At 71.7% G+C, this 26,646-nt stretch overlaps 2 protein-coding genes across 5 annotated transcripts; both read right to left on the bottom strand.

The window, feature by feature from the left end:
• Window positions 1–114: 114 nt before the first annotated feature.
• GDI1 (GDP dissociation inhibitor 1) lies at window positions 115–12,654 on the bottom strand. Its single transcript, XM_030548329.1, has 11 exons — window positions 12,443–12,654; window positions 9,191–9,298; window positions 8,797–8,896; window positions 8,530–8,664; window positions 8,099–8,297; window positions 7,535–7,666; window positions 4,773–4,872; window positions 4,196–4,367; window positions 2,618–2,762; window positions 2,124–2,178; window positions 115–940 (listed from the first exon to the last, which is right to left on the bottom strand). The coding sequence occupies exons 1-11, from the start codon at window positions 12,485–12,487 to the stop codon at window positions 788–790; spliced, it is 1,344 nt and encodes a 447-aa protein (XP_030404189.1). The 5' UTR covers window positions 12,488–12,654; the 3' UTR covers window positions 115–787.
• Window positions 12,655–15,118: 2,464 nt separating this feature from the next.
• On the bottom strand, window positions 15,119–23,025 carry ATP6AP1 (ATPase H+ transporting accessory protein 1). Of its 4 annotated transcripts, none has more exons than XM_030548331.1 (8): window positions 22,981–23,025; window positions 21,286–21,308; window positions 18,458–18,498; window positions 18,052–18,137; window positions 17,639–17,886; window positions 16,148–16,195; window positions 15,578–15,812; window positions 15,119–15,343 (listed from the first exon to the last, which is right to left on the bottom strand). In XM_030548331.1, the coding sequence occupies exons 3-8, from the start codon at window positions 18,486–18,488 to the stop codon at window positions 15,134–15,136; spliced, it is 858 nt and encodes a 285-aa protein (XP_030404191.1). In that variant the 5' UTR covers window positions 18,489–18,498; window positions 21,286–21,308; window positions 22,981–23,025; the 3' UTR covers window positions 15,119–15,133. The 4 variants fall into 4 exon arrangements, with proteins under 4 accessions (XP_030404191.1, XP_030404193.1, XP_030404192.1 ...); XM_030548333.1 differs by lacking the exon at window positions 21,286–21,308 and adding an exon at window positions 19,159–19,181 and having other exon boundaries at window positions 22,981–22,997; XM_030548332.1 differs by lacking the exons at window positions 21,286–21,308; window positions 22,981–23,025 and adding an exon at window positions 22,884–22,909.
• Between the last annotated feature and the right edge of the window lie 3,621 nt (window positions 23,026–26,646).

The raw sequence follows: 26,646 nt of genomic DNA, 5'->3' as shown, positions 1-26,646 counted from the left end.
TGTGCTACACCCCCCCTCACATGCCAGGTACCCCACATGTGCCACATTGCCCCCCTGACCCAGGTATCCCCCCATGTGCTGAGTATCAGCCACCCCGCCCCCAGGAGGCAGGAGCATGGTTGACTAAAGTAACTTTATTGCCTGGACACAATTGAGCGGGGGGAGAGGGGGACATTGTTAAACAGTGACCACAGGGGGTCCAGGGGGGCACACCCCAGCCAGAGCCCCCTCCCAAACAGGGGCTGCAGTACCCCCCCAGCTCTTCTCCCCCTCTTGGCCCTGATCCAGTATTTATAACTTAAAATAAATTACAGTGAGCAGCAGGTGCTGGGGGGGGAAGCACTGCCCCCCTACATGGCTAATGTGGGGGGCGGACATGGGAAACTGACCAGCTTTGGGGGAGTGGGGTGACCCCCCACCCAAGACATCTCCCCCGCCCCTCCCCGATGTGGGGGGGAAGTCTTCCAGGCCTTAGAAGTGCCCTACAGAGCTTCCTCCAGCGGGGGGTTGGGGTAGTGCCAGGCTTGGTCCCTGCTTGGGGCAGCAGCTGTGGGGTGGGGGGATTTGGGGGTAATGGGTCACAGCTGTTCCTGGTACTTTGGGAGGTACTGGATTGGTGCGTGTGTGTAGGGGGGGTTGGTCCCAGAGGATGGGGGGGAAGAGTCACAGCTGGCCCGGGAGGAGGGGGGGGACTCGTCCTGGTGCAGATGGGGAAGAAGTCACAGCTGATCCCTGTGCTGGGCGGGGGGGGGGGGGGCAGGTCCCAGCTGGCCCCAGCAGGGGGGTGTCACTGCTCATCCTCCCCGAAGACGTGGCTCTGGTGCCGTTTCATGCTCTCAAAGTCAAAGGCGGCGCCGACCATGCGCCGGTAAATGTTCTTGATGTCGTCACAGGTCGTCTCGAAGTGGGTGGTGGCGTCATACGACCGGGAGCAGAAAATCTGGGGTGGGAGAGAGGAGATGAACATGGTGTCGCCTGGGGTGGTGATGAGTTTGCACTCGCCCCCTTCCCTGCTCCCCCTGCCATCAGCACCATGATACCCCCAGCCCATGGGACACCCCAGTGCAGCATGACAACCACCAGGTTGGGTCAAACCCAGGGTCCGTCCAGTCCAGTGTCCTGTCTGCTGACAGCGGCCAATGCCAGGTGCCCCAGAGGGAGTGAACCGAACAGGGAATCACCAAGTGACCCATTCCCAGCTCCTGGCGCACACAGGCTCAGGACACCATCCCTGCTTGCCCTGGCTAATAGCCACTGATGGGCCTGTCCTCCACGAACTTAGCTAGGTCCATTTTGAACCTGTTACGGTCTTGGCCTTCACAACGTCCCCTGGCAGGGAGTTCCACAGGTTGGCTGTGCATTGCGAAAAATACTTCCTTGTGTTTGTGTTAAACCTGCTGCCTATTCATGTCATTTGGTGACCCCTAGTTCCTGTGTTAGGAGAAGTAGTAAACAACACTTATTTACCTTCTCCACACAGTCCTGATTTTATAGACCTCTGTCATATCCCCCCTTACTCCCCTCTTTTCCCATCTGAAGAGTCCCAGGTTTATTAATCTCCTCATACGGAAGCCGTTCCAGACCCCGAATCATTTTGGATGCCCTTTTCTGAACCTTTTCCAATGCCAGTATCTCTTTTCTGAGATGGGGTGACCATGTCTGCCCGCAGTATCAAGGTGTGGGTGGACCAGGGATTTAGACAGAGGCAACATGATACCTTCTGTCCTATCGTCTCTCCCTCTCCTAATCATTCCCAACGCTCTCTTCACTTTTTTGGCTGCTGCTGCACATTGAGTGGATGTGTTCAGAGAACTCTCCACCGTGACCCCCTCCGGTAAAGCTAATTTAGCCCCCACCATTTTATATGTATAATTGGGATGGTGTTTTCCAACATGCACCACTTTGCATTTACCAACATTGAATTTCATCTGCCATTTTGTTGCCCAATCACCCAGTTTTGTGAGATCCCCTTGTAGCTCTTCGCCATCGGAGTTTTGTATCATATGCATATTTTGCCACTCTCCCCTGCTCCCCCCTCCAACAGCTCCTAGCAAGGGGGGAGGGAGATGGGACGTCCCACAAGGGAGGGGGAGGGGACGGGAATTCCCTGCAGGGGCACTCACCTGGCTTTCTGTGCCATCATCCATGGGCTCGTACAAGTCACTGATGGCCACAAACCTGCCGGGAAAGAGGGGAGAGGGGGAGTCACAGCTCATCTCCCCCACCCCGAGGTCTTTACCCACCCAGCTCCTCCCTCCTCCACTTTCCAGCTCACCTCGCAAAGCAGAATTTCCCTATCCCCCGCCTGGCGGCTCTGCACCTCAGGGAACACCCTGGGCCCTCCTCAATCACCAATCGTGTGTTTGGTACAAAGTCGTGGGGCGAGTCCAGGTCTCCTGGGAGTTATCGTCCCGTGGGCCTGCACAGGGCCGTGACAGGGGCTGGGAGATGCCCACAGACACCTTTCCTGGCCGGCCCAGGGTGTGGGTTTGGGGGGCTGCACCCCAGGGACCCCGTCAGAACCCCAAAGGGGTTCCAGGCTCCCGAATTCCCTCCTTGCCCTATTCCCCCGCCAATTCCCAGCCCTTCACCCGGTTCCCTATCCCCCTGGCCTCACTTCTGGTCGATGGGCTCCAGAAGCTGCAGTGCTGGCTCCACCTCCTGCTCCGGCTCCGACGTCTCCACCGTGGTGCTGACAATGGCAATGAACTTCCCGGGCGCAGCCACGTTGTGGGCCCAGGAAACCAGACAGACGTAGATATCTGGGGTGTGTGTGTGGGTGGAACGGGTGGTGAGGCTTCGTAGAAATCGTGGGTGTGCCTCAGTTTCCCCCAGAGGCTGCCCAGTTAACGAGGGGCCAGGGAGACGAGGAAATGCAGTCGGGCGACATCCCCGCTGTTACCGAGTCACATGTACACACCTGTGGGGCCCTCAGTGTGCTGACCCGGCCCCCCCGCCAGCACTGTGTCCCACCCCTGTGGCTCAGCCCGCTCGTCCCAGCTCTACCCCGCGTGATGCCGCACGGGGTGGGAGGCTCCCAGGGACAGACCCGCCCTGCCCCCCCCCGACTCTGCCCCGTGTGATGTCACAGGGGGTGGGAAGCTCCCAGGGACAAGCCCAGCGCCGCCCCCCCCCCAGGCTCTGCCCCGTGTGATGCAGCAGGGGGTGGGAGGCTCCCAGGGACAGACCCGCCCTGCCCCCCCCCGACTCTGCCCCATGTGATGTCACAGGGGGTGGGAGGCTCCCAGGGACAGACCCGCCCCGCCCCGGCTCTGCCCCGCGTGATGCCGCACGGGGTGGGAGGCTCCCAGGGACAGACCCGCCCTGCCCCCCCCGACTCTGCCCCATGTGATGTCACAGGGGGTGGGAGGCTCCCAGGGACAGACCCGCCCCGCCCCGGCTCTGCCCCGCGTGATGCCGCACGGGGTGGGAGGCTCCCAGGGACAGACCCGCCCTGCCCCCCCGACTCTGCCCCGTGTGATGTCACAGGGGTGGGAGGCTCCCAGGGACAGACCCGCCCTGCCCCCCCCCAACTCTGCCCCGTGTGATGTCACAGGGGGTGGGAGGCTCCCAGGGACAGACCCACCCCGCCCCGGCTCTGCCCCGTGTGATGTCACAGGGGGTGGGAGGCTCCCAGGGACAGGCCCAGCCCCCCCCCCGACTCTGCCCCGTGTGATGTCACAGGGGGTGGGAGGCTCCCAGGGACAGGCCCAGCGCCGCCCCCCCCCCCAGGCTCTGCCCCGTGTGATGCCGCAGGGGGTGGGAGGCTCCCAGGGACAGACCCGCCCTGCCCCCCCCGACTCTGCCCCGTGTGATGTCGCAGGGGGTGGGAGGCTCCCAGGGACAGACCCACCGCGCCCCCCCCGACTCTGCCCCGTGTGATGTCACAGGGGGTGGGAGGCTCCCAGGGACAGGCCCAGCCCCCCCCCCCCGCACTGCCCCGTGTGATGTCACAGGGGGTGGGAGGCTCCCAGGGACAGACCCGCCCCGCCCCGGCTCTGCCCCGTGTGATGTCACAGGGGGTGGGAGGCTCCCAGGGACAGGCCCAGCCCCCCCCCCCCAGGCTCTGCCCCGTGTGATGTCACAGGGGGTGGGAGGCTCCCAGGGACAGACCCGCCCCGCCCCGGCTCTGCCCCGTGTGATGTCACAGGGGGTGGGAGGCTCCCAGGGACGGACCCAGCCCCCTGGCGCTGACCCGACTTGCGGCCCAGCTGGTTCTGGGGCAGGATGATCTGGCAGGAGCTGGCCTCGCTGGTCCCACGGATCGGGTGGCTCAGGATGCAGACGACACGGACGACGCGGCCGGCCCCGCGAACTCGCTCGGGCACGTAGCTGGGGTCGCAGATCAGCTGTTTGCACAGCGCCACCTGGGGGGACAGGAATTCAGCCCCCGCCCCAGGCCTGAGCCGAGAGACAGCTGGAAACACGCAGCCCGGCTCCCCCTCCCCCCCCGGGTACAGCGACCCCCCCCCCCAAGGGGTTCCCCAGCGCAGAGCCAGGAACCGGGCCAGGAGGGGACAGGCAACCCCTCCCTCTGGGAAGGAGAACTGGGGGCAGCCACTGGGGGTTGGCCTTGAGCCCCCATCCCCAGGGAAGAGGCGCCCCAAACCCAGCACCTATGGGGCAAGCCAGGCCCCCGATATCCCAGGGAGGGGACACTGATGGAGACCACAAGTCCCCCTTCAGATTTAACGGGGGACCTAGTGGGGAACCCCCCAAAATCACTGTGTGTGTTGGGCCGGGGGTGTCTCCCCCCTGCCCCTCCCACTCACCTCCCCCTCTGATCTGACCCCCACGACCCGCCCGTTCTCCATGACAATCTCGTCCACGGGCTTGTTCAGCATGTAGGTGCCTCCATAGATCGCGCTGAGCCTGGGGGGGCAGAGACCTTGGAGACCAGGCGCCGCCCCCCACTGGGTCCTGCATGGCGCCCCCCGATCTCTCTGCCCCCCCCACGCCCCCATCGGGTCCTGCCCGGCGCCCCCCGAGCTCTCTGCCCCCCCCACACCCCCATCGGGTCCTGCCTGGCACCACCTTGAGCTCTCTGCCCCGCCCATGCCCCCATCGGGTCCTGCCAGACGCCCCTCGAGCTCTCTGCCCCCCCCATGCCCCCATCGGATCCTGCCCGGCACCCCCTTGAGCTCTCTGCCCCCCCCACGCCCCCATCGGGTCCCGCCCGGCACCCCCTCAAGCTCTCTGCCCCCCCACACCCCCATCGGGTCCTGCCAGACGCCCCCGAGCTCTCTGCCCCCCCCACGCCCCCGATCGGGTCCCGCCCCACGCCCCCGAGCTCTCTGCCCCCCCCCACACCCCCCATCGGGTCCCGCCAGACGCCTCCGAGCTCTCTGCCCCCCCCACACCCCCCATCTGGTCCCGCCCGACGCCTCCGAGCTCTCTGCCCCCTCCACACCCTCCCCATCGGGTCCCGCCCGATGCCCCCCGAACTCTCTGCCCCCCCCACGCCCCCCACCGGGTCCAGCCCGACACCCCCCAAGCTCTCTGCCCCCTCCACACCCTCCCCATCGGGTCCCGCCCGACGCCCCCCGAACTCTCTGCCCCCCCCACACCGGGTCCAGCCCGACGCCCCCCAAGCTCTCTTCCCCCCTCCACGCCCTCCCCATCGGGTCCCGCTCGACGCCTCCGAGCTCTCTGCCCCCTCACCCCCCCATAGGGTCCCGCCTGACGCCCCCGAGCTCTCTGCCCCCCCCCCATGCCCCCGATCGGGTCCCGCCCGACGCCTCCGAGCTCTCTGCCCCCCCCAAGGCCCCACATCGGGTCCCGCCCCACGCCCCCAAGCTCTCTGCCTCCCCCAAGGCCCCACATCGGGTCCCGCCCGACGCCCCCGAGCTCTCTGCCCCCCCCACGCCTCCCATCGGGTCCCGCCCGACGCCTCCGAGCTCTCTGCCCCCCCCCCGACGCCCCCCATCAGGTCCCGCCCGACGCCTCCGAGCTCTCTGCCCCCCCCCGATGCCTCCCATCGGGTCCCGCCCGACGCCTCCGAGCTCTCTGCCCCCCCCCACACCCCCGATCGGGTCCCACCCGACGCCTCCGAGCTCTCTGCCCCCCCCCCGACGCCCCCCATCAGGTCCCGCCCGACGCCTCCGAGCTCTCTGCCCCCCCCACGCCCCTCATCGGGTCCTGCCCGGCGCCCCCCTGATCTCTCTGCCTCCCCCATGCCCCCCATCGGGTCCCGCCAGATGCCCCCGAGCTCTCTGCCCCCCCCTACACCCCTTCATCAGATCCTGCCCGTCGCCCCCCCACTCTCTGCCTCCCCCACGCCCCCCACTGGGTCCCGCCAGATGCCCCCTGAGCTCTCTGCCCCCCCCCCCACATCCCCCCATCAGGTCCTGCCAGATGCCACGTGAGCTCTCTGCCCCCCCTCGCCCCCCATCGGGTCCCGTCCGACGCCCCCCGAGCTCTCTGCCCCCCACACGCCACCCATCGGGTCCCGCCCGACGCCCTCCGAGTTCTCTGCCCCCCACACGCCCATCGGGTCCCACTCGACGCCCCCCGAGCTCTCTGCCCCCCCCACGCTCCCCATCGGGTCCTGCCGGACGCCCCCCGAGCTCTCTGCCCCCTCCACGCCCTCCCCATCGGGTCCCGCCCGATGCCCCCCGAACTCTCTGCCCCCCCCCATGCCCCCCACCGGGTCCAGCCCGACGCCCCCCAAGCTCTCTTCCCCCCTCCACGCCCTCCCCATCGGGTCCCGCTCTACGCCTCCGAGCTCTCTGCCCCCCCACCTCCCCATAGGGTCCCGCCTGACGCCCCCGAGCTTTCTGCCCCCCCCACGCCCCCCATCGGGTCCCGCCCGACGCCTCCGAGCTCTCTGCCCCCCCCACGCCCCCCATCGGGTCCTGCCCGACGCCTCCGAGCTCTCTGCCCCCCCCCACGCCCCCCATCGGGTCCCGCCCGACGCCTCCGAGCTCTCTGCCCCCCCCACGCCCCCCATCGGGTCCCGCCCGACGCCCCCGAGCTCTCTGCCCCCCCCACGCCCCCCATCGGGTCCCGCCCCACGCCCCCGAGCTCTCTGCCCCCCCCGACACCCCCCATCGGGTCCCGCCCCACGCCCCCGAGCTCTCTGCCCCCCCGACACCCCCCATCTGGTCCCGCCCGACGCCCCCGAGCTCTCTGCCCCCCCCACGCCCCCCATCGGGTCCCGCCCGACGCCTCCGAGCTCTCTGCCCCCCCCACGCCCCCCATCTGGTCCCGCCCGACGCCTCCGAGCTCTCTGCCCCCCCCACGCCTCCCATCGGGTCCCGCCCGACACCCCCTGAGCTCTCTGCCGCCCCCACGCCCCCCATCGGGTCCCGCCCGACGCCTCCGAGCTCTCTGCCCCCCCCACGCTCCCCATCGGGTCCCGCCCCACGCCCCCGAGCTCTCTGCCCCCCCACACCCCCCATCGGGTCCCGCCAGACGCCTCCGAGCTCTCTGCCCCCCCATCTGGTCCCGCCCGACGCCTCCGAGCTCTCTGCCCCCTCCACGCCTCCCATCGGGTCCCGCCCGACGCCTCCGAGCTCTCTGCCCCCCAACTCACCTGGCGAACCCCTGGGGCAGCTCCCCCAGCCCATAGAGCGGGTAGAGGTAGGGGCTCTTCCCATAGCGAGCGAGCGACTCGCTGTACAGTTTGATCCGGTTAATGGTCTCTATGCAGGGCTGGTCCAGGTAACTGTGGAGAGAGACGAGCTGAGGGGGGCCCAGGCCTGGGGCTGCGGGTCGGGAGTGAGGGGCACCAGCAGAGCTAGGGGGTGGGGGGAGTCTGGGGCAGGTCAAGAGGTTTCATATTTCATATGAACAGTGTGACTGCCTCAGTTTCCCCACAAGCTGCATGGCTAACTAGGCGGGGTGGGGGGGGTTGATCTTTGCAGAGACCCAGAGGTGCCCGACTGGCAAGGGCTGGGCCCCCCAGGAGACAATGGCCACGCCCGTTGCGTGGACGTTTGGGGCAACCCCTGGGGACCCGCTGGGGGTCAAAGCGCCAGGCAGAGCTTTAGAGCCACGGCGAGGGGGGCATCCGCCTGCCCTGGGACTCGCTGCAGGTCCGTGACGCGGGGGGGGACTGGGCATGGCCCCCCAGGAGCGGCTCCGGAGCACGACTCACTTGTCGGTGCGGTGCAGGGCCAGCGCGTGGCCCGTGAAGTCGATCACGTCCTGCCCCAGGTCGAAGTGCTCGTACACGTCCCGCATGGGGGTCCTATGGGGGTCGACCCCCTCCAGTGTCTGGGGCTCGTTCTCGTCAAAATTGGCCACGAAGACGAGGAACTTCCGGAACCGGCGCTTCTCGAACATTCCCATGAGATCTGCGGGGGGGTGGCCAGAGGGCACGGGGGAGGGGGAGAAAACCCGGCTGGGGGGGCTCACTCATCTCCCGGTGGATGGGGCCACGGGGGGGTCAGAGAGCATGACCCCCTTGCAAGGGGGCACTAACTCAGCCCAGTCCTGGGGGGATGGACAGAAGGGGGTCCCCAGAGCAGTGGGGGGGGTTCCCTTGCGGGGAGGGACCCCTTGGGGGGGTAGTGGGGGGTCACTCACTGGATGCCAGCGCCTCGGTCTCGGTGGAGGGCACCTTGTGTACCTGCCCCCCCCTGTAGACGAAGCTCCCCTCCACCACCTTGAAGTCCAGGTACCGAGTCACCTCCGTGTACAGCAGCATCTTCACCAGCTGGCCTGGGGGCAGGGGGACCACGGTGAGGGGGGGGGTAGAGCGACACCTCACCCCTCCCCCGGCCCCGCACGAGCTCCCCAAAACCACAACTCCCCTCCCATCTGAGGCCCCCCGCTCTCCTAGCCCCCCCTTACCGTTGGCCATGAGGAATTTGGGGATCAGGTCGACGTTCCAGTCCCGGCCGCGCCCCATGGACTCAGGGGGCCCCTCGGGGAGCCCGAAGCGTTTATACAGCTGGGAGGGAGGGGAGGGAGAGAGTTAGAGCCACCTGTCCCAGGCGCCTGCCCCCCACATCCTCCCCTTGGGGAACTCTCCCCCAGGCTCCTTCCTGATGAGTCCCCTGCACCCCCAAACCAGCCCCCACCTCAAACCTTGTCCTTCTAAAGCCCCCATGCCCCCCCGAAATAGACCCCATCTTGAACGAGTCCCCCATCAAACCCTCTTCCGCTGGGGCCCATCCCTCCAAATCAGCCCCCCTGAGACCCACTCCCCTCTGCCCCCCCATCACCCCAAGGCCCAGCCCCTCACCTCCTCCAGGGGGGTGATGGAGGAGCTCTCCCCGCCATAGTAGGGGTTCCGGTCCATGTGCAGAACCTTCTTCCCGTTCACCGACATGATCCCCGACAGGATGCATTCCTGGGGGGCAGGGGAGGGGTCAGTGCCAGAGCCGCCGGGGACCCCACCTGGCCGGGGCGGTGGGGGGGAGCAGGGAATGGGGCTCTGGGCCTTTCCCTCTAGGGGGCAGGAAGCTGTGTGGGGCTGGAGGTAGCTGATGCAGCGGCAGGAGCTGGGATGTTGGAGGGGGACAAGGGTTACAGTTGGGGTGCAATGGCAGGCGTGGGACAACCCAGCTGTAGTGGGTGCCCTGGGGGGGTTAGTAACTATCGAGGAGGCAGCTTTGGGGTGCAAAGGGAAGAGGCCTCCAGCTGCCAAGACCTGGGTGGGGGTGGTAAGGGGAGACTTCATGGCCCCATTGGCCCGTGCAAGGGGCCAGCACATGGGGGGGCTGCACCCTGCTGTGCACTGCAGGGAAGGTGGGGGCTCTGTGATCCTGGAGGAGCTGATGCAGGGTGAGCTGGGGTGGGTCACTTCCCACCCCTCCCTTGGCAAAGATGCAGTGGGGGGATAAATGGAGGGAGTACCCCTTTTGCAGGGTGTTGGGGGTCAGGGTGCACTGGGGGACAGGTGGGGGCTGAAGGATGGGTGATGGGTTAGGGAGGGAGAAGGGGGGGGTGCACGGAGCAGGGAGCACAATGGGGGAGGTTCTGATAAGAATCTAGTCGGGTACCTGGGCTGGGGTGCCTAGGGGAGCATAAGGAGGAGACGCAAAGGGGGACAGGGAGGTACTACCATGGGGGGCTGAGGGACACTGGAGGGAGGGAGGAGGGAGCCACGGGGGGGAGCAAAGGTTGCAATGGGGGGGTCTAGCAGGGTGCCTGGAGATGGGTGCAGCAGGGGAGTTGCAGAGGGGGACATTAGGGACTGCAATGGGGGGCTGTGCCAGAGCTGCCAAGGGGGATGTACAGGACACACAGGAGGTTCAGTGGAGGACTGCATTGGGGGGGTACAATAGGGTGGCTGCAGGGGGGGTCCTGCTCCCCAAGGTGAAGGGGAGTTTGCATTGGGGGGCCACAGAGGGGTCCCACACCCCGGGGTGCAATGGGGGGTTGCATTGGGGGGGCCGCAGAGGGTCCCACATCGCAGGGTGCAATGGGGGCTTGCAGTGGTGGGCCACAGGGGGGCCCACACCCTAGGGTGCAAGGGGTGTGTGCATTGGTGGGTTGCATTGGGGGGCCGCAGGGTAGTCCCGCATCCCAAGGTGCACTGGGGTTTTGCAATGGGGGTCCCACACCCCAGGGTGCAATGGGGGGATGCATTGGGGGGCCGCAGGGAGGCCCCACACCCCAGGGTGCAATGGGGGGTTGCATTGGGGGTCCCGTGCACCCTGGGGTGCAAGGGGGTGCAATGGGGGGCCACAGGGGGTCCCACACCCTGGGGTGCAAGGGGGCACATTGGGGGGTTGCATCGGGAGGCCGCAGGGGAGTCCCGCATCCCAAGGTGCACTGGGGGGTTGCAATGGGGGTCCCACACCCCAGGGTGCAATGGGGGGATGCACTGGGGGGCCGCAGGGGGGCCCCACACCCCAGGGTGCAACGGGGGGTTGCAGGGAGGTCTCACATCCCGGGGTGCAATATGGGGGTTGCATTAGGGGGCTGCAGGGGGGTCCCGCACCCGAGGGTGCACAGGGAGGTTGAATTAGGAGATTGCATTGGGGGGCCGCAGGGGGGTCTAGTACCCCAGGATCCAATGGGGGGTTGCAATGGGGGTCCCGCACCCCATGGTGCAAGGCGGGGTTGCATTGGTGGGCCACAGGGGGATCCCAAACCCCAGGGTACAAGGGGTGTGTGCACTGGTGGGTTGCATTGGGGGGCACCACACCCCAGGGTGCAAGTGGGGTTGCACTGGGGGGCCACAGGGGGGTCTCGCACCCCGCGGTGCAACGGGGGTTGCATTGAGGGGCCGCAGGGGGGTACCACACGCTGTGGTGCAATGGGGTTGCACTGGGGGTCCCCCACACCCCAGGGTGCAAGGGGGTGCATTGGGGGGTTGCAGGGGGTCCCATACCCGGGGTGTAATGGGGGGGTTGCATTGGGAGTCCCCTGCACCCCGGGGTGTAAGGGGGGTGCATTGGGGGCCACAGGGGGGTCCTGCACCCCAGGGTACAAGGGGGTTGCAATGGGGGGTTGCATTGAGGGGCTGCAGGGTAGTTCCACACCCCGGGGTGCAAGGGGAGGTTGCAATGGGGTCCTGCCCCCCGGGTGCAAGGGGGTGTTGCAATGGGGGTCCTGCACCCTGGGGTGCAAGGGGGGCTTGCATTGGTGGGCTGCAGGGGGGTCCCACACCCTGGGGTGCAAGGGGGTTGCACTGGGGGTGCCCCACACCCCTGGGTGCAAGGGGGTGTCTTGGGGGGGCCACAGGGAGGTCTCATACCCCGGGGTGCAATGGGGGGGTTGGACTGGGAGTCCCCTATTTTGGGGTGCAAAGGGGGTTGCAATGGGGGGTTGCATTGGCGGGCCGCAGGGCGGTCCCGCACCCTGGGGTGTAAGGGGGTTGCAAGGGGGTTTGCAATGGCGGTCCTGCCCCCTAGGGTGCAAGGGGGGGGTTGCAATGGGGGTCCTGCCCCCAGGGTGTAAGGGGGGGGTTGCAATGGGGGGGTGCAATGGGGGTCCTGCCCCCCAGGGTGCAAGTGGGGGTTGCAATAAGGAGGTTGCAAGGGGGGGGTCCTGCACCCCAGGGTGCAAGGGGAGGTTGCAATGGGGGTCCTGCCCCCCAGGTGCAAGGGGGGGTTGCAATGGGGCGGTTGCAAGGGGGGAGTCCTCCACCCCAAGGTGCAAGGGAAGGTTGCAATGGGGGGGTCCTCCACCCCAGGGTGCAAGGGGGGTTGCAATGGGGGGTCCTGCCCCCCAGGTGCAAGGGGGGGTTGCAATGGGGCGGTTGCAAGGGGGGGTCCTCCACCCCAGGGTGCAAGGGGGGTTGCAATGGGGGTCCTGCCCCCCAGGTGCAAGGGGGGGTTGCAATGGGGCGGTTGCAAGGGGGGGTCCTCCACCCCAGGGTGCAAGGGGGGTCCTGCCCCCCAGGTGCAAGGGGGGGTTGCAATCGGGCGGTTGCAAGGGGGGGTCCTCCACCCCAGGGTGCAAGGGGAGGTTGCAATGGGGGGTCCTCCACCCCAGGGTGCAAGGGGAGGTTGCATTGCGGGGCCGCAGGGCCCCCCCGACTCACGCTCAGCCCGGTGCCCAGCACGATCACGTCGTAGGCCTCGTCCATAGCGGCGGGTCCGGAGCTGCCTCCCCCCGACCCGCGCGGAGCCAGGCAGGGTCGCAGCACCGCCCTCACTCTATCCCTCCGCCTGGAAACGAGTCCCAGCTGCACCTACCACACCCCGAATCCCTCCGCCAGGAAACGAGTTCCGGCAAAGGCGCTCGACCCCCCCCGCCGGCGGGCAAGGCCCGGTCAGGGCTGTTCACCGCCCCAGGTCGGAACCCTCCGCCCCGGAAGAGCCGACATCCCAACCAAAGCGCCGTATCCCTCCGCCGAACAAAGCTGACCCGGCTCCACGGTGAAGCGAGTCCCTGCCGCAGATCCTTCCGCGGATAAATGAGTTCCCAGCCTGCGTGAGGCCCCCGCCCCCGAGCGCGTCTCCCTCCGCCGCAGAACGAAGTAGCTTCATTTCTCTCCCAGATCCCTCCGCCAGAGAAAGGAGTCCCAGGCCCCAGACAGAGGGACGGACACAGCAGCTGGGCCAGACACGATTTATTCAAGGGGGGGCCGGGGGCCCCAATAAATAAGGGAGCAGCCCCCAGTGGGGGGGGGCAGAAGAGAAGGGGGTACAGAGCCTGGGGGATCCCCGCCGGAGGGGGGCAGCCGGGCCCAGGGCTGGGTGTCAGCGGAGGGGGAAGAGAAGGGGGTACAGAGCCTGGGGGATCCCCGCCGGAGGGGGGCAGCCGGGCCCAGGGCTGGGTGTCAGCGGAGGGGGAAGAGGAGGGGGTACAGAGCCTGGGGGATCCCCGCCGGAGGGGGGCAGCCGGGCCCAGGGCTGGGTGTCAGCGGAGGGCGAAGAGAAGGGGGTACACAGCCTGGGGGATCCCCGCCGGAGGGGGGCAGCCGGGCCCAGGGCTGGGTGTCAGCGGAGGGAGAAGAGAAGGGGGTACACAGCCTGGGGGATCCCCGCCGGAGGGGGGCAGCCGGGCCCAGGGCTGGGTGTCAGGAGGCAGAAGAGAAGGGGGTACAGAGCCTGGGGGATCCCCGCCGGAGGGGAGCAGCCGGGCCCAGGGCTCGGTGTCAGCGGAGGAGGAAGAGAAGGGGGTACAGAGCCTGGGGGATCCCCGCCGGAGGGGGGCAGCCGGGCCCAGGGCTGGGTGTCAGCAGAGGGGGAAGAGAAGGGGGTACAGAGCCTGGGGGATCCCCGCCGGAGGGGGGCAGCCGGGCCCAGGGCTGGGTGTCAGCGGAGGAGGAAGAGAAGGGGGTACAGAGCCTGGGGGATCCCCGCCGGAGGGGGGCAGCCGGGCCCAGGGCTGGGTGTCAGCGGAGGAGGAAGATAGGGGGTACAGAGCCTGGGGGATCCCCGCCGGAGGGGGGCAGCCGGGCCCAGGGCTGGGTGTCAGGAGGCAGAAGAGAAGGGGGTACAGAGCCTGGGGGATCCCCGCCGGAGGGGGGGGGCCGGGCCCAGGGCTGGGTGTCAGCGGAGGGAGAAGAGAAGGGGGTACAGAGCCTGGGGGATCCCCGCCGGAGGGGGGCAGCCGGGCCCAGGGCTGGGTGTCAGCGGAGGGGGAAGAGAAGGGGGTACAGAGCCTGGGGGATCCCCGCCGGAGGGGGGCAGCCGGGCCCAGGGCTGGGTGTCAGCGGAGGGGGAAGAGAAGGGGGTACAGAGCCTGGGGGATCCCCACCGGAGGGGGGGGCCGGGCCCAGGGCTGGGTGTCAGCGGAGGGGGAAGAGAAGGGGGTACAGAGCCTGGGGGATCCCCGCCGGAGGGGGGCAGCCGGGCCCAGGGCTGGGTGTCAGCGGAGGAGGAAGATAGGGGGTACAGAGCCTGGGGGATCCCCGCCGGAGGGGGGCAGCCGGGCCCAGGGCTGGGTGTCAGGAGGCAGAAGAGAAGGGGGTACAGAGCCTGGGGGATCCCCGCCGGAGGGGGGGGCCGGGCCCAGGGCTGGGTGTCAGCGGAGGGAGAAGAGAAGGGGGTACAGAGCCTGGGGGATCCCCGCCGGAGGGGGGCAGCCGGGCCCAGGGCTGGGTGTCAGCGGAGGGGGAAGAGAAGGGGGTACAGAGCCTGGGGGATCCCCGCCGGAGGGGGGCAGCCGGGCCCAGGGCTGGGTGTCAGGAGGCAGAAGAGAAGGGGGTACAGAGCCTGGGGGATCCCCGCCGGAGGGGGGCAGCCGGGCCCAGGGCTGGGTGTCAGCGGAGGGGGAAGAGAAGGGGGTACAGAGCCTGGGGGATCCCCGCCGGAGGGGGGCAGCCGGGCCCAGGGCTGGGTGTCAGCGGAGGAGGAAGAGAAGGGGGTACAGAGCCTGGGGGATCCCCGCCGGAGGGGGGCAGCCGGGCCCAGGGCTGGGTGTCAGCGGAGGGGGAAGAGGAGGGGGTACAGAGCCTGGGGGATCCCCGCCGGAGGGGGGCAGCCGGGCCCAGGGCTGGGTGTCAGCGGAGGGGGAATAGAAGGGGGTACAGAGCCTGGGGGATCCCCGCCAAAGGGGGGCAGCCGGGCCCAGGGCTGGGTGTCAGCGGAGGAGGAAGAGAAGGGGGTACAGAGCCTGGGGGATCCCCGCCGGAGGGGGGCAGCCGGGCCCAGGGCTGGGTGTCAGGAGGCAGAATAGAAGGGGGTACAGAGCCTGGGGGATCCCCGCCGGAGGGGGCACAGCTGAGGCCCCAGTGCAGACCCAGGGTTTCCCAGCTGCAGGGGGGGCAGGGCCCAGCCCCGCCCTACTCGCCCTGGGGCACAGCGATGGTGGCCCCCTTGGGGTCGTCGAACCGGTCCATGGTCTTGAGGGCCAGCAGCACGTGGAGGCCACAGGCGAAGATGGCGCCGAGCAGCAGGGCCGTGAGCAGCCCCATCCAGGTGCCCGGCGCGAAGAACCCGGCGCAGTCGCTGGCGTAGGAGAACTGCAGGCCCGGCACATTGAACCCCTGCAGCTGGGGGGGGGGGGGGGGGCAGGAGGTTAGATAAAGCCAGGGTCGCAGCCCCCCTCCCCACCCCTGGGCTCCCAGCCCCCTCCCCTGCTCCCGCCCCAGCCCCCCTCCCCACCCCTGGGCTCCCAGCACCAGCCCCCCTCCCCATGGGCCCCCAGACCCCTCCACTGCTCCTGCCCCAGCCCGCCTCCCCATGGGTTCCCAACTCCCCTCCACCCCAGGCATCCCAGCCAGTACCTGCACGTCCTGGAGCAGCACCCCCCAGCTGGGGCCGGGGCCGTGGGGCAGGAGGCCAGCCCCGAAGCCCGGCAGGCTGCTGAGGTAGGCGCAGCGCCAGGAGTAGTTGCTGGGGGCCGTCACCTGCGAGGCGTTGAACACAGTGGGGCTGGCCGAGGGCGTCGCCAGCTCCAGGCGGTTCAGCTGGAACCAGTCCCGGCCCGAGACAGGAAACCGCCAGCTGGTCATGTGGAAGCTGGGGGGGTGAGGGGGGGGACAGCTCATCCAGACATGCCCCAGCCAGGCCCCCCAAAGCCACCTGAGGGCCAGACCCCCCCAAACCCCCAAGGGCCAGCATAAGAACAAGCCACCCTGAGTCAGGCCAAAGGTCTGACAGTGGCCAACGCTGGGGGCCCCAGAGGGAATGAACAGAACCCACAATCACCAAATGATCCCCCCACCCCAGACACCATCAGCCTCCCCCCACTTACCCCACTCCCCAGGCTCCGCCCCTTGCATGTCACCCCCTGACCCCCCAAAAGACACCACATCTGTCCCAGGCCTAGCCAGCCCCCCCGCCCCCCAACTCACGTGGCTGTCAGAGGGGACCCCAGAACGTTGGCATACTTCAGCACCAGCCTGCATAGGGGGACAGAGAAAGTGACCCCAGTGGTGCCCCCCACTCCTGACCCCCAGCCCCTGCCCCCCAGCCCCACCGGTGCCCCCCACTCCCGACCCCCAGCCCCTGCCCCCCAGCCCCGCCAGCGTCCCTCACTCCCAGCCCCCACCTGCCCAGCCCTGCCAGCGCCCCTCACTCCCGACGCCCAGCCCTGCCAGCGCCCCTCACTCCCGACCCCCAGCCCCCACCCGCCCAGCCCTGCCAGCGCCCCTCACTCCCGACCCCCAGCCCCTGCCCGCCCAGCCCTGCCAGTGCCCCTCACTCCCGACCCCCAGCCCCCGCTCGCCCAGCCCTGCCAGCGCCCCTCACTCCCGACCCCCAGCCCCTGCCCGCCCAGCCCTGCCAGTGCCCCTCACTCCCGATGCCCCTGCCCCCCAGCTCTGCCAGCGCCCCTCACTCCCGACGCCCCTGCCCCCCAGCCCTGCCAGCGCCCCTCACTCCCAACCCCCAGCCCCTGCCCCCTAGCCCTGCCGGCACCCCTCACTTCCAACCCCCAGCTCCGGCTCGCCCAGCCCCTCACTCCCGACCCCCAGCCCCTGCCCAGGCCCCTCACTCCCGACCCCCAACCCCTGCCCACTAGCCCTGCCAGCGCCCCTCACTCCTGACCCCCAGCCCCCGCTCGCCCAGCCCTGCCAGCGCCCCTCACTCCCGACCCCCAGCCCCCGCTCGCCCAGCCCTGCCAGCGCCCCTCACTCCCAACCCCAGCCCCCGCTCGCCCAGCCCTGCCGGCGCCCCTCACTCCCGACCCCCAGCCCCTGCCCGCCCAGCCCTGCCAGTGCCCCTCACTCCCGATGCCCCTGCCCCCCAGCCCTGCCAGCGCCCCTCACTCCCGACCCCCAGCCCCTGCCCGCCCAGCCCTGCCAGTGCCCCTCACTCCCGATGCCCCTGCCCCCCAGCTCTGCCAGCGCCCCTCACTCCCGACGCCCCTGCCCCCCAGCCCTGCCAGCGCCCCTCACTCCCAACCCCCAGCCCCTGCCCCCTAGCCCTGCCGGCACCCCTCACTTCCAACCCCCAGCTCCGGCTCGCCCAGCCCCTCACTCCCGACCCCCAGCCCCTGCCCAGGCCCCTCACTCCCGACCCCCAGCCCCTGCCCACTAGCCCTGCCAGCGCCCCTCACTCCTGACCCCCAGCCCCCGCTCGCCCAGCCCTGCCAGCGCCCCTCACTCTCGACCCCCAGCCCCCGCTCGCCCAGCCCTGCCGGCGCCCCTCACTCCCGACCCGCAGCCCCTGCCAGCCCAGCCCTGCCCCCCCCAGCCCTGCCGGTGCCCCTCACTCCTGACCCGCAGCCCCTGCCAGCCCAGCCCTGCCGGTGCCCCTCACTCCCAACCCCCCCCCGACTAGCCCAAGCCTAGGCCCCCCCACCACTGCAGTGCCCCTCACTCCGAACACAGGCCCACTCTCACCAAGACTCGTTGGAGCTCCAGAACGAGCCGCTCACATCAACGGAGGCCTCGGCCCCGAATGTCTGGGGCGTCAGGTCGACCCACTTGCTGCCCTGGACCACAGAAAAGTTCTGGGCCCAGAAGAGGATCTGGGGCTCGCCCGTCAGCGGGTACCGCACCGGGGGGTGCTGCGCTGGTGCTGGGCTCGGCTTCTGCAGCAGCTGGCGGCCCACTCGCCCGGGGGCCACCCCAGAGACGTCCCGGAGAACCTGAGGAGAGGGCTGGGTGAGAGCTGGGGGGACCCAGGGGGGTACCACAGCATGACGCTGGGGGTGTGGCCAGTGTGGATGGGACATACCCTGGGAGGGGGTCAGCAGGGGGATGTTTCCATGAGGGGCACCCTGGCTGGGGGAGGCGGGGGGGAAGAGACATACCCGGGAGGGGGCTCCAGCCGTCAGCAGCGCCGTGTACGGCACATCCTCCTCCTTCAGGGCGCTGAGCACCTGCCCGATGATCTCATCTGGGACAGACATGTCGGGGTTAACAGCCCAGCCCCACTGTGCCCCCCAGCTAACAAGCACTGACCCACCCTACCCCAGGGGCTGTGGAGGGGATGCTCTCCACACCAAGCAGGGCACTTCGGGGGGAAATGGGGAGGACCCAGCACTGGGGGGAGGGACTCTGGGTATGCAGGGAAGCTGGGAGATCCAGCCCATGGGGGGCAGGGGGACAGATCCAGCCCATGGGGGGCACCCTGGGTGCGAGGGGGGAGACCCAGCCGTGGGGGGCAGAGGACCCAGGTTCTGGGGTAGGGAAGGGGCCCTGGGGAGCCAGACTCACCATTGCTCATCAGCACCTCCTTGGGGGCCATGAGGCTGGAACTGATATGAAAAGCAGCACATCAGGGGGTGAACTCGGAGCCGCGGCCACAGACCTGGGCAGTGCAGGGCAGCAGGCCAGGCCGGCGGGGGGGGGAGGGAGGAGGAGAGAACATGGGGCACGTACCCAGCAGCATGGGGCAGACGGCCAGGCTGGGGGTGGGCAGGGCACGTACCCAGCAACATGGGGCAGGTACACCAGCAGCAGGGCCGGCCGGGGAGGGCCACGCGCGTGGAGCACATACTCGGCAGTGGGGGGCAGGCAGGGGGGCCGCACGGGGGGCACATACCCGACAGCGGGGGTCAGGCGCACCAGCAGCAAGGCCAGCTGGGGGGGCGTGTGGGGGGCACGTATCCGGCAGTGGAGGGCAGGCGCACCAGCAGCAAGGCCAGCTGGGGGGGGCACGCAGGGCAGGCAGCGGGGGGCAGGCACGGGGGGCCAGCGCACCAGCAGCAGGGCCAGCTGGGGGGGCACGCGGGGCGTGGGGCAGCCGTGGGGCATGTACCCGGTGGCGGGGGGCAGGCGCACCAGCAGCAGGGCCGGCTGCGGGGCATGCGGGGTGGGGGGCAGGCGCACCAGCAGCAGGGCCGGCTGCGGGGGCACGCGGGGCGGGGGGCAGGCCGGGGGGCAGGCGGGGTGTGGGGCGCATGGGGGGCACGTACCCGGCAGCGGGGGGCAGGCGCACCAGCAGCAGGGCCGGCTGGGGGGGGCACGCGGGGCAGGGGGCAGGCGGGGGGCACGTACCCAGCAGTGGGGGGCAGGCGCACCAGCAGCAGGGCCGGCTGGGGGGGCATGTGGGGCAGGCAGGGGGCGGGGCGCACGGGGGGCACGTACCCGGCAGCGAGGGGCAGGCGCACCAGCAGCAGGGCCGGATGGGGGGGGCACGCGGGGCAGGGGGCAGGCGGGGGGCACGTACCCGGCAGCGAGGGGCAGGTGCACCAGCAGCAGGGCCGGCTCGGGGGGCACGCGGGGCGGGGGGCAGGCGGGGTGTGGGGCGCACGGGGGGCACGTACCCGGCAGCGGGGGGCAGGCGCACCAGCAGCAGGGCCGGCTGGGGGGGCATGTGGGGCAGGCGGGGTGTGGGGCGCACGGGGGGCACGTACCCGGCAGCGGGGGGCAGGCGCACCAGCAGCAGGGCTGGCTGGGGGGGCATGTGGGGCAGGCAGGGGGCACGTACCCGGCAGCGGGGGGCAGGCGCACCAGCAGCAGGGCCGGCTGGGGGGGCATGTGGGGCAGGCGGGGGGCACGTACCCGGCAGCGGGGGGCAGGCGCACCAGCAGCAGGGCCGGCTGGGGGGGCACGTGGGGCAGGCGGGGGGCACGTACCCGGCAGCGGGGGGCAGGCGCACCAGCAGCAGGGCCGGATGGGGGGGCATGTGGGGCAGGCAGGGAGCACGTACCCGGCAGCGGGGGGCAGGCGCACCAGCAGCAGGGCCGGCTGGGGGGGCATGTGGGGCAGGCAGGGGGCAGGCAGGGGGCACGTACCCGGCAGCGGGGGGCAGGCGCACCAGCAGCAGGGCCGGCTGGGGGGGCATGTGGGGCAGGCAGGGGGCAGGCGGGGGGCACGTACCCGGCGGCGGGAGGCAGGCGCACCAGCAGCAGGGCCGGCTGGGGGGGCATGTGGGGCAGGCGGGGGGCACGTACCCGGCGGCGGGGGGCAGGCGCACCAGCAGCAGGGCCGGCTGGGGGGGCATGTGGGGCAGGCAGGGGGCAGGCGGGGGGCACGTACCCGGCAGCGGGGGGCAGGCGCACCAGCAGCAGGGCCGGCTGGGGGGGCATGTGGGGCAGGCGGGGGGCACGTACCCGGCGGCGGGGGGCAGGCGCACCAGCAGCAGGGCCGGCTGGGGGGGCATGTGGGGCAGGCAGGGGGCACGTACCCGGCGGCGGGGGGCAGGCGCACCAGCAGCAGGGCCGGCTGGGGGGGGCATGTGGGGCAGGCAGGGGGCACGTACCCGGCGGCGGGGGGCAGGCGCACCAGCAGCAGGGCCGGCTGGGGGGGCATGTGGGGCAGGCAGGGGGCAGGCGGGGGGCACGTACCCGGCAGCGGGGGGCAGGCACACCAGCAGCAGGGCCGGCTGGGGGGGCATGTGGGGCAGGCGGGGGGCACGTACCCGGCGGCGGGGGGCAGGCGCACCAGCAGCAGGGCCGGCTGGGGGGGCATGTGGGGCAGGCGGGGGGCACGTACCCGGCGGCGGGGGGCAGGCGCACCAGCAGCAGGGCCGGCTGGGGGGGCATGTGGGGCAGGCAGGGGGCACGTACCCGGCGGCGGGGGGCAGGCGCACCAGCAGCAGGTCCGGCTGGGGGGGGCATGTGGGGCAGGCAGGGGGCACGTACCCGGCGGCGGGGGGCAGGCGCACCAGCAGCAGGGCCGGCTGGGGGGGCATGTGGGGCAGGCAGGGGGCACGTACCCGGCGGCGGGGGGCAGGCGCACCAGCAGCAGGGCCGGCTGGGGGGGGCATGTGGGGCAGGCAGGGGGCACGTACCCGGCGGCGGGGGGCAGGCGCACCAGCAGCAGGGCCGGCTGGGGGGGCATGTGGGGCAGGCAGGGGGCAGGCGGGGGGCACGTACCCGGCAGCGGGGGGCAGGCACACCAGCAGCAGGGCCGGCTGGGGGGGCATGTGGGGCAGGCGGGGGGCACGTACCCGGCGGCGGGGGGCAGGCGCACCAGCAGCAGGGCCGGCTGGGGGGGCATGTGGGGCAGGCGGGGGGCACGTACCCGGCGGCGGGGGGCAGGCGCACCAGCAGCAGGGCCGGCTGGGGGGGCATGTGGGGCAGGCAGGGGGCACGTACCCAGCGGCGGGGGGCAGGCGCACCAGCAGCAGGTCCGGCTGGGGGGGGCATGTGGGGCAGGCAGGGGGCACGTACCCGGCGGCGGGGGGCAGGCGCACCAGCAGCAGGGCCGGCTGGGGGGGCATGTGGGGCAGGCAGGGGGCAGGCGGGGGGCACGTACCCGGCAGCAGGGGGCAGGCGCACCAGCAGCAGGGCCGGCTGGGGGGGCATGTGGGGCAGGCGGGGGGCACGTACCCGGCGGCGGGGGGCAGGCGCACCAGCAGCAGGGCCGGCGGGGGGGGCATGTGGGGCAGGCGGGGGGCACGTACCCGGCAGCGGGGGGCAGGCGCACCAGCAGCAGGGCCGGCTGGGGGGGCATGTGGGGCAGGCGGGGGGCACGTACCCGGCAGCGGGGGGCAGGCGCACCAGCAGCAGGGCCGGCTGGGGGGGCATGTGGGGCAGGCGGGGGGCACGAACCCGGCGGCGGGGGGCAGGCGCACCAGCAGCAGGGCCGGCTGGGGGGGCATGTGGGGCAGGCAGGGGGCACGTACCCGGCGGCGGGGGGCAGGCGCACCAGCAGCAGGTCCGGCTGGGGGGGGCATGTGGGGCAGGCAGGGGGCACGTACCCGGCGGCGGGGGGCAGGCGCACCAGCAGCAGGGCCGGCTGGGGGGGCATGTGGGGCAGGCAGGGGGCAGGCGGGGGCACGTACCCGGCAGCGGGGGGCAGGCGCACCAGCAGCAGGGCCGGCTGGGGGGGCATGTGGGGCAGGCGGGGGGCACGTACCCGGCGGCGGGGGGCAGGCGCACCAGCAGCAGGGCCGGCTGGGGGGGCATGTGGGGCAGGCGGGGGGCACGTACCCGGCAGCGGGGGGCAGGCGCACCAGCAGCAGGGCCGGCTGGGGGGGCATGTGGGGCAGGCGGGGGGCACGTACCCGGCAGCGGGGGGCAGGCGCACCAGCAGCAGGGCCGGCTGGGGGGGCATGTGGGGCAGGCAGGGGGCAGGCGGGGGGCACGTACCCGGCAGCGGGGGGCAGGCGCACCAGCAGCAGGGCCGGCTGGGGGGGCATGTGGGGCAGGCGGGGGGCACGTACCCGCGGCGGGGGGCAGGCGCACCAGCAGCAGGGCCGGCTGGGGGGGAATGTGGGGCAGGCGGGGGGCACGTACCCGGCAGCGGGGGGCAGGCGCACCAGCAGCAGGGCCGGCTGGGGGGGCATGTGGGGCAGGCGGGGGGCACGTATCCGGCAGCGGGGGGCAGGCGCACCAGCAGCAGGGCCGGCTGGGGGGACATGTGGGGCAGGCAGGGGGCAGGCGGGGGGCACGTACCCGGCGGCGGGGGGCAGGCGCACCAGCAGCAGGGCCGGCTGGGGGGGCATGTGGGGCAGGCAGGGGGCACGTACCCGGCGGCGGGGGGCAGGCGCACCAGCAGCAGGGCCGGCTGGGGGGGCATGTGGGGCAGGCGGGGGGCACGTACCCGGCAGCGGGGGGCAGGCGCACCAGCAGCAGGGCCGGCTGGGGGGGCATGTGGGGCAGGCGGGGGGCACGTACCCGGCAGCGGGGGGCAGGCGCACCAGCAGCAGGGCCGGCTGGGGGGGCATGTGGGGCAGGCGGGGGGCACGTACCCGGCGGCGGGGGGCAGGCGCACCAGCAGCAGGGCCGGCTGGGGGGGCATGTGGGGCAGGCGGGGGGCACGTACCCGGCAGCGGGGGGCAGGCGCACCAGCAGCAGGGCCGGCTGGCTGGCGTTCAGGCCCAGCTCCCGCAAGGTGCCCGGCTCCACGTTCAGGGGGCTCAGCCCCAGATTCTCCTCCAGCAGCCCCAGGACCCCGGCAGCCGCCGCCCCCTGCACCGCCGGGAGCACCAGGGTCGAGGGGGCCCCTGCCAGGGCGCGCTGTGGGGGGGGAGAAGAGTTGGGACCGACACTCAACCCACAGCCCCCCCAGGGCCCCCCACTACTGACCCACAGCCCCCTCAGAGCTCCTCACCCCCAACCCACAGCCCCCCCAGGGCCCCCCCACTACCAACCCACAGCCCCCTCAGAGCTCCTTACCCCCGACCCACAGCCCCCCCCAGGGCCCCCCACTACTGACCCACAGCCCCCTCAGAGCTCCTTACCCCCGACCCACAGCCCCCCCAGGGCCCCCCACTACCAACCCACAGCCCCCTCAGAGCTCCTCACCCCCGACCCACAGCCCCCCCAGGGCCCCCCACTACCAACCCACAGCCCCCTCAGAGCTCCTTACTCCCGACCCACAACCCCCCCCAGGGCCCCCCACTACTGACCCACAGCCCCCTCAGAGCTCCTTACCCCCGACCCACAGCCCCCCCAGGGCCCCCCACTACCAACCCACAGCCCCCTCAGAACTCCTCACCCCCAGCCCCCTCAGAGCCAACCCACTACTGACCCACAGCCCCCCCAGGGCTCCTTACCCCACCATGCAGATCCTGCCACCCCTCCACCTACAGCCCCCCCCCGAGATCCCCTCACCACCTAGCCCCCTCCCAGCCCCCCCAGGGCCCCCAGCCCACTTGCTCACCTCCAGGCTGGGGAAGGCGCTGTCAGGCTTGTTGCCAAAGACCCCCCCATACGCTGTGAAATCCTCCAGGCTGAGCTGGGGGGCAGAAGAGGGAGTTAAGGGAGGTTATTTGAGGCTCCCCCCCCAGGCCCAGCTCCCTCCCCATAGGGCGGGGGGGGCACACAGAAGCTGCAATCTCAAAGGGAACTCAGTCACTGATCACATGACAGGGGGGCTGGGCTCACTTCCCCTTACAGAGCCCCCTGCCCCCCCCCCAGTGACAGGGTCCCAGCTGAGTTCAGGGGCTGCCCCCTGCCAAGGCAATTGCCCCCATAGCCCCCAGGAAGGTGGGGACTCCAGACACCCCAGCAGTTGGTGGGCTCCCCCACAGCCCCCCGGCAACAGGTGGACGTACCCCAGCTGCTGCCTGGGGCCAGAACCCCCAGGCTGAGCCCCATGAGCACAGCGGGGTAAGGGCATTGTGGGGGGACAGTGGTGTTCTGGGGTTCACTGGGGCAGGGAGACAGGAATCTTTGGGGGCCCAGAGGCCAGGCAGAAGGACCCCCCAGAGGACAGAAGAGGGGGCGCCCTGGGACCATGTGGGGCTCAGTGTATTTCAGGGGGCCAGGTAAGGGGACCCCCAGAGTGGGACAGACACGTAGGACTGGAAAGGACCTCGAGGGGCTGTCTAGGACTGAGTCTCACTAGCCCATCCCTGACAAGGAGACCCCCCCCCCAGCGCTTTGCCCCCCGAACAGGAACTTCCCCCAGTGCCACCCCCAGCCCTCTCTTCTCCCACTGAAGAAGCTGGAGTCTGGGCTGAGCTCTCTGCTCCCCCCGTGGGGCCAGCCCTGGGCCCAGGCAGAATTACAGCCCAGAACCAGGCCAGCTCCCCCTGCCCCCCCAGCGGAGCCTTGACTCCTCGTATTTCGCTTGGGATCCGCTGCCACCCCCAAATCCTTTCCACAGGGCCGCGGGCCTGGTGCGGGGGGGGGGGGGAGCCCAGCAGGCAGGGCCCCTCCAGGGACGGAGTGGGGGGGGGGAGGAGGAGCCCGGCAGGCAGGGCCCCTCCAGGGACGGAGGGTGTGGGGGGGGAAGGAGGAGCCCGGCAGGCAGGGCCCCTCCAGGGACGGAGGGTGTGGGGGGGGGAAGGAGGAGCCCGGCAGGCAGGGCCCCTCCAGGGACGGAGTGGGGGGGGGGGAAGGAGGAGCCCGGCAGGCAGGGCCCCTCCAGGGACGGAGTGGGGGGGGGGGAAGGAGGAGCCCGGCAGGCAGGGCCCCTCCAGGGACGGAGTGGGGGTGGGGGGGGAAGGAGGAGCCCGGCAGGCAGGGCCCCTCCAGGGACGGAGTGGGGGTGGGGGGGGAAGGAGGAGCCCGGCAGGCAGGGCCCCTCCAGGGACGGAGTGGGGGTGGGGGGGGAAGGAGGAGCCCGGCAGGCAGGGCCCCTCCAGGGACGGAGTGGGGGTGGGGGGGGGAAGGAGGAGCCCGGCAGGCAGGGCCCCTCCAGGGACGGAGTGGGGGTGGGGGGGGGGAAGGAGGAGCCCGGCAGGCAGGGCCCCTCCAGGGACGGAGTGGGGGTGGGGGGGGGAAGGAGGAGCCCGGCAGGCAGGGCCCCTCCAGGGACGGAGTGGGGGTGGGGGGGGAAGGAGAAGCCCGGCAGGCAGGGCCCCTCCAGGGACGGAGTGGGGGTGGGGGGGGAAGGAGAAGCCCGGCAGGCAGGGCCCCTCCAGGGATGGAGTGGGGGGGGGGGGGGAAGGAGGAGCCCGGCAGGCAGGGCCCCTCCAGGGACGGAGTGGGGGGGGGGGGGGAAGGAGGAGCCCGGCAGGCAGGGCCCCTCCAGGGACGGAGTGGGGGGGGAAGGAGAAGCCCGGCAGGCAGGGCCCCTCCAGGGACGGAGGGTGTGGGGGGGGAAGGAGGAGCCCGGCAGGCAGGGCCCCTCCAGGGACGGAGGGGGGTGGGGGGGGAAGGAGGAGCCCGGCAGGCAGGGCCCCTCCAGGGACGGGGGGGGGGGGGAAGGAGGAGCCCGGCAGGCAGGGCCCCTCCAGGGACGGAGGGGGGGGGGGGAAGGAGGAGCCCGGCAGGCAGGGCCCCTCCAGGGACGGAGGGGGGGGGAAGGAGGAGCCCGGCAGGCAGGGCCCCTCCAGGGACGGAGGGGGGGGGGAAGGAGGAGCCCGGCAGGCAGGGCCCCTCCAGGACGGAGGGGGGGGGGAAGGAGGAGCCCGGCAGGCAGGGCCCCTCCAGGGACGGAGTGGGGTGGGGGGGGGAGGAGGAGCCCGGCAGGCAGGGCCCCTCCAGGGACGGAGGGGGGTGGGGGGGGGAGGAGAAGCCCGGCAGGCAGGGCCCCTCCAGGGACGGAGGGGGGTGGGGGGGAAGGAGAAGCCCGGCAGGCAGGGCCCCTCCAGGGACGGGGGGGGGGGGGAAGGAGGAGCCCGGCAGGCAGGGCCCCTCCAGGGACGGAGGGGGGGGGGGAAGGAGGAGCCCGGCAGGCAGGGCCCCTCCAGGGACGGGGGGGGGGGGAAGGAGGAGCCCGGCAGGCAGGGCCCCTCCAGGGACGGGGGGGGGGGGGAAGGAGGAGCCCGGCAGGCAGGGCCCCTCCAGGGACGGGGGGGGAGGGGGGAGGAGGAGCCCGGCAGGCAGGGCCCCTCCAGGGACGGAGTGGGGTGGGGGGGGAGGAGGAGCCCGGCAGGCAGGGCCCCTCCAGGGACGGGGGTGGGGTGGGGGGGGAGGAGGAGCCCGGCAGGCAGGGCCCCTCCGGGGACGGAGGGGGAGGGGGGGGTCCAGAGGCTGGACGGCAGGAAGAGGCTGGGATGGGGGGGGCGGTCCCGGGGTCTCACCTGCTCCTGCAGGAAGAGCAGGACGTTGCGGGGGGGG

The sequence above is a fragment of the Gopherus evgoodei genome, unplaced genomic scaffold (assembly GCF_007399415.2).
Source record: "Gopherus evgoodei ecotype Sinaloan lineage unplaced genomic scaffold, rGopEvg1_v1.p scaffold_98_arrow_ctg1, whole genome shotgun sequence".
Taxonomy (NCBI): domain Eukaryota; kingdom Metazoa; phylum Chordata; order Testudines; family Testudinidae; genus Gopherus; species Gopherus evgoodei.
Note: the sequence above shows the minus strand (reverse complement) of the source record. Positions and strands in the feature narration are given on the sequence as shown.

Excerpts from the sequence above, each read along its gene's own strand:
- GDI1 (XM_030548329.1), bottom strand. The coding sequence starts at position 12,487 with ATGGACGAGGCCTACGACGTGATCGTGCTGGGCACCGGGCTGAGC. Across the intron at positions 4,873-7,534 it reads CTGCCCCAGGGGTTCGCCAG|GCTCAGCGCGATCTATGGAG; the intron begins GTGAGTTGGGGG and ends CTGCCCCCCCAG. Across the intron at positions 2,763-4,195 it reads CCAGCTGGGCCGCAAGTCGG|ATATCTACGTCTGTCTGGTT; the intron begins GTCAGCGCCAGG and ends CACACACCCCAG.
- ATP6AP1 (XM_030548331.1), bottom strand. The coding sequence starts at position 18,488 with ATGGCCCCCAAGGAGGTGCTGATGAGCAATG. Across the intron at positions 18,138-18,457 it reads GGAGGTGCTGATGAGCAATG|ATGAGATCATCGGGCAGGTG; the intron begins GTGAGTCTGGCT and ends TGTCTGTCCCAG. Across the intron at positions 16,196-17,638 it reads TGGAGCTCCAACGAGTCTTG|GCTGGTGCTGAAGTATGCCA; the intron begins GTGAGAGTGGGC and ends CCCCCTATGCAG.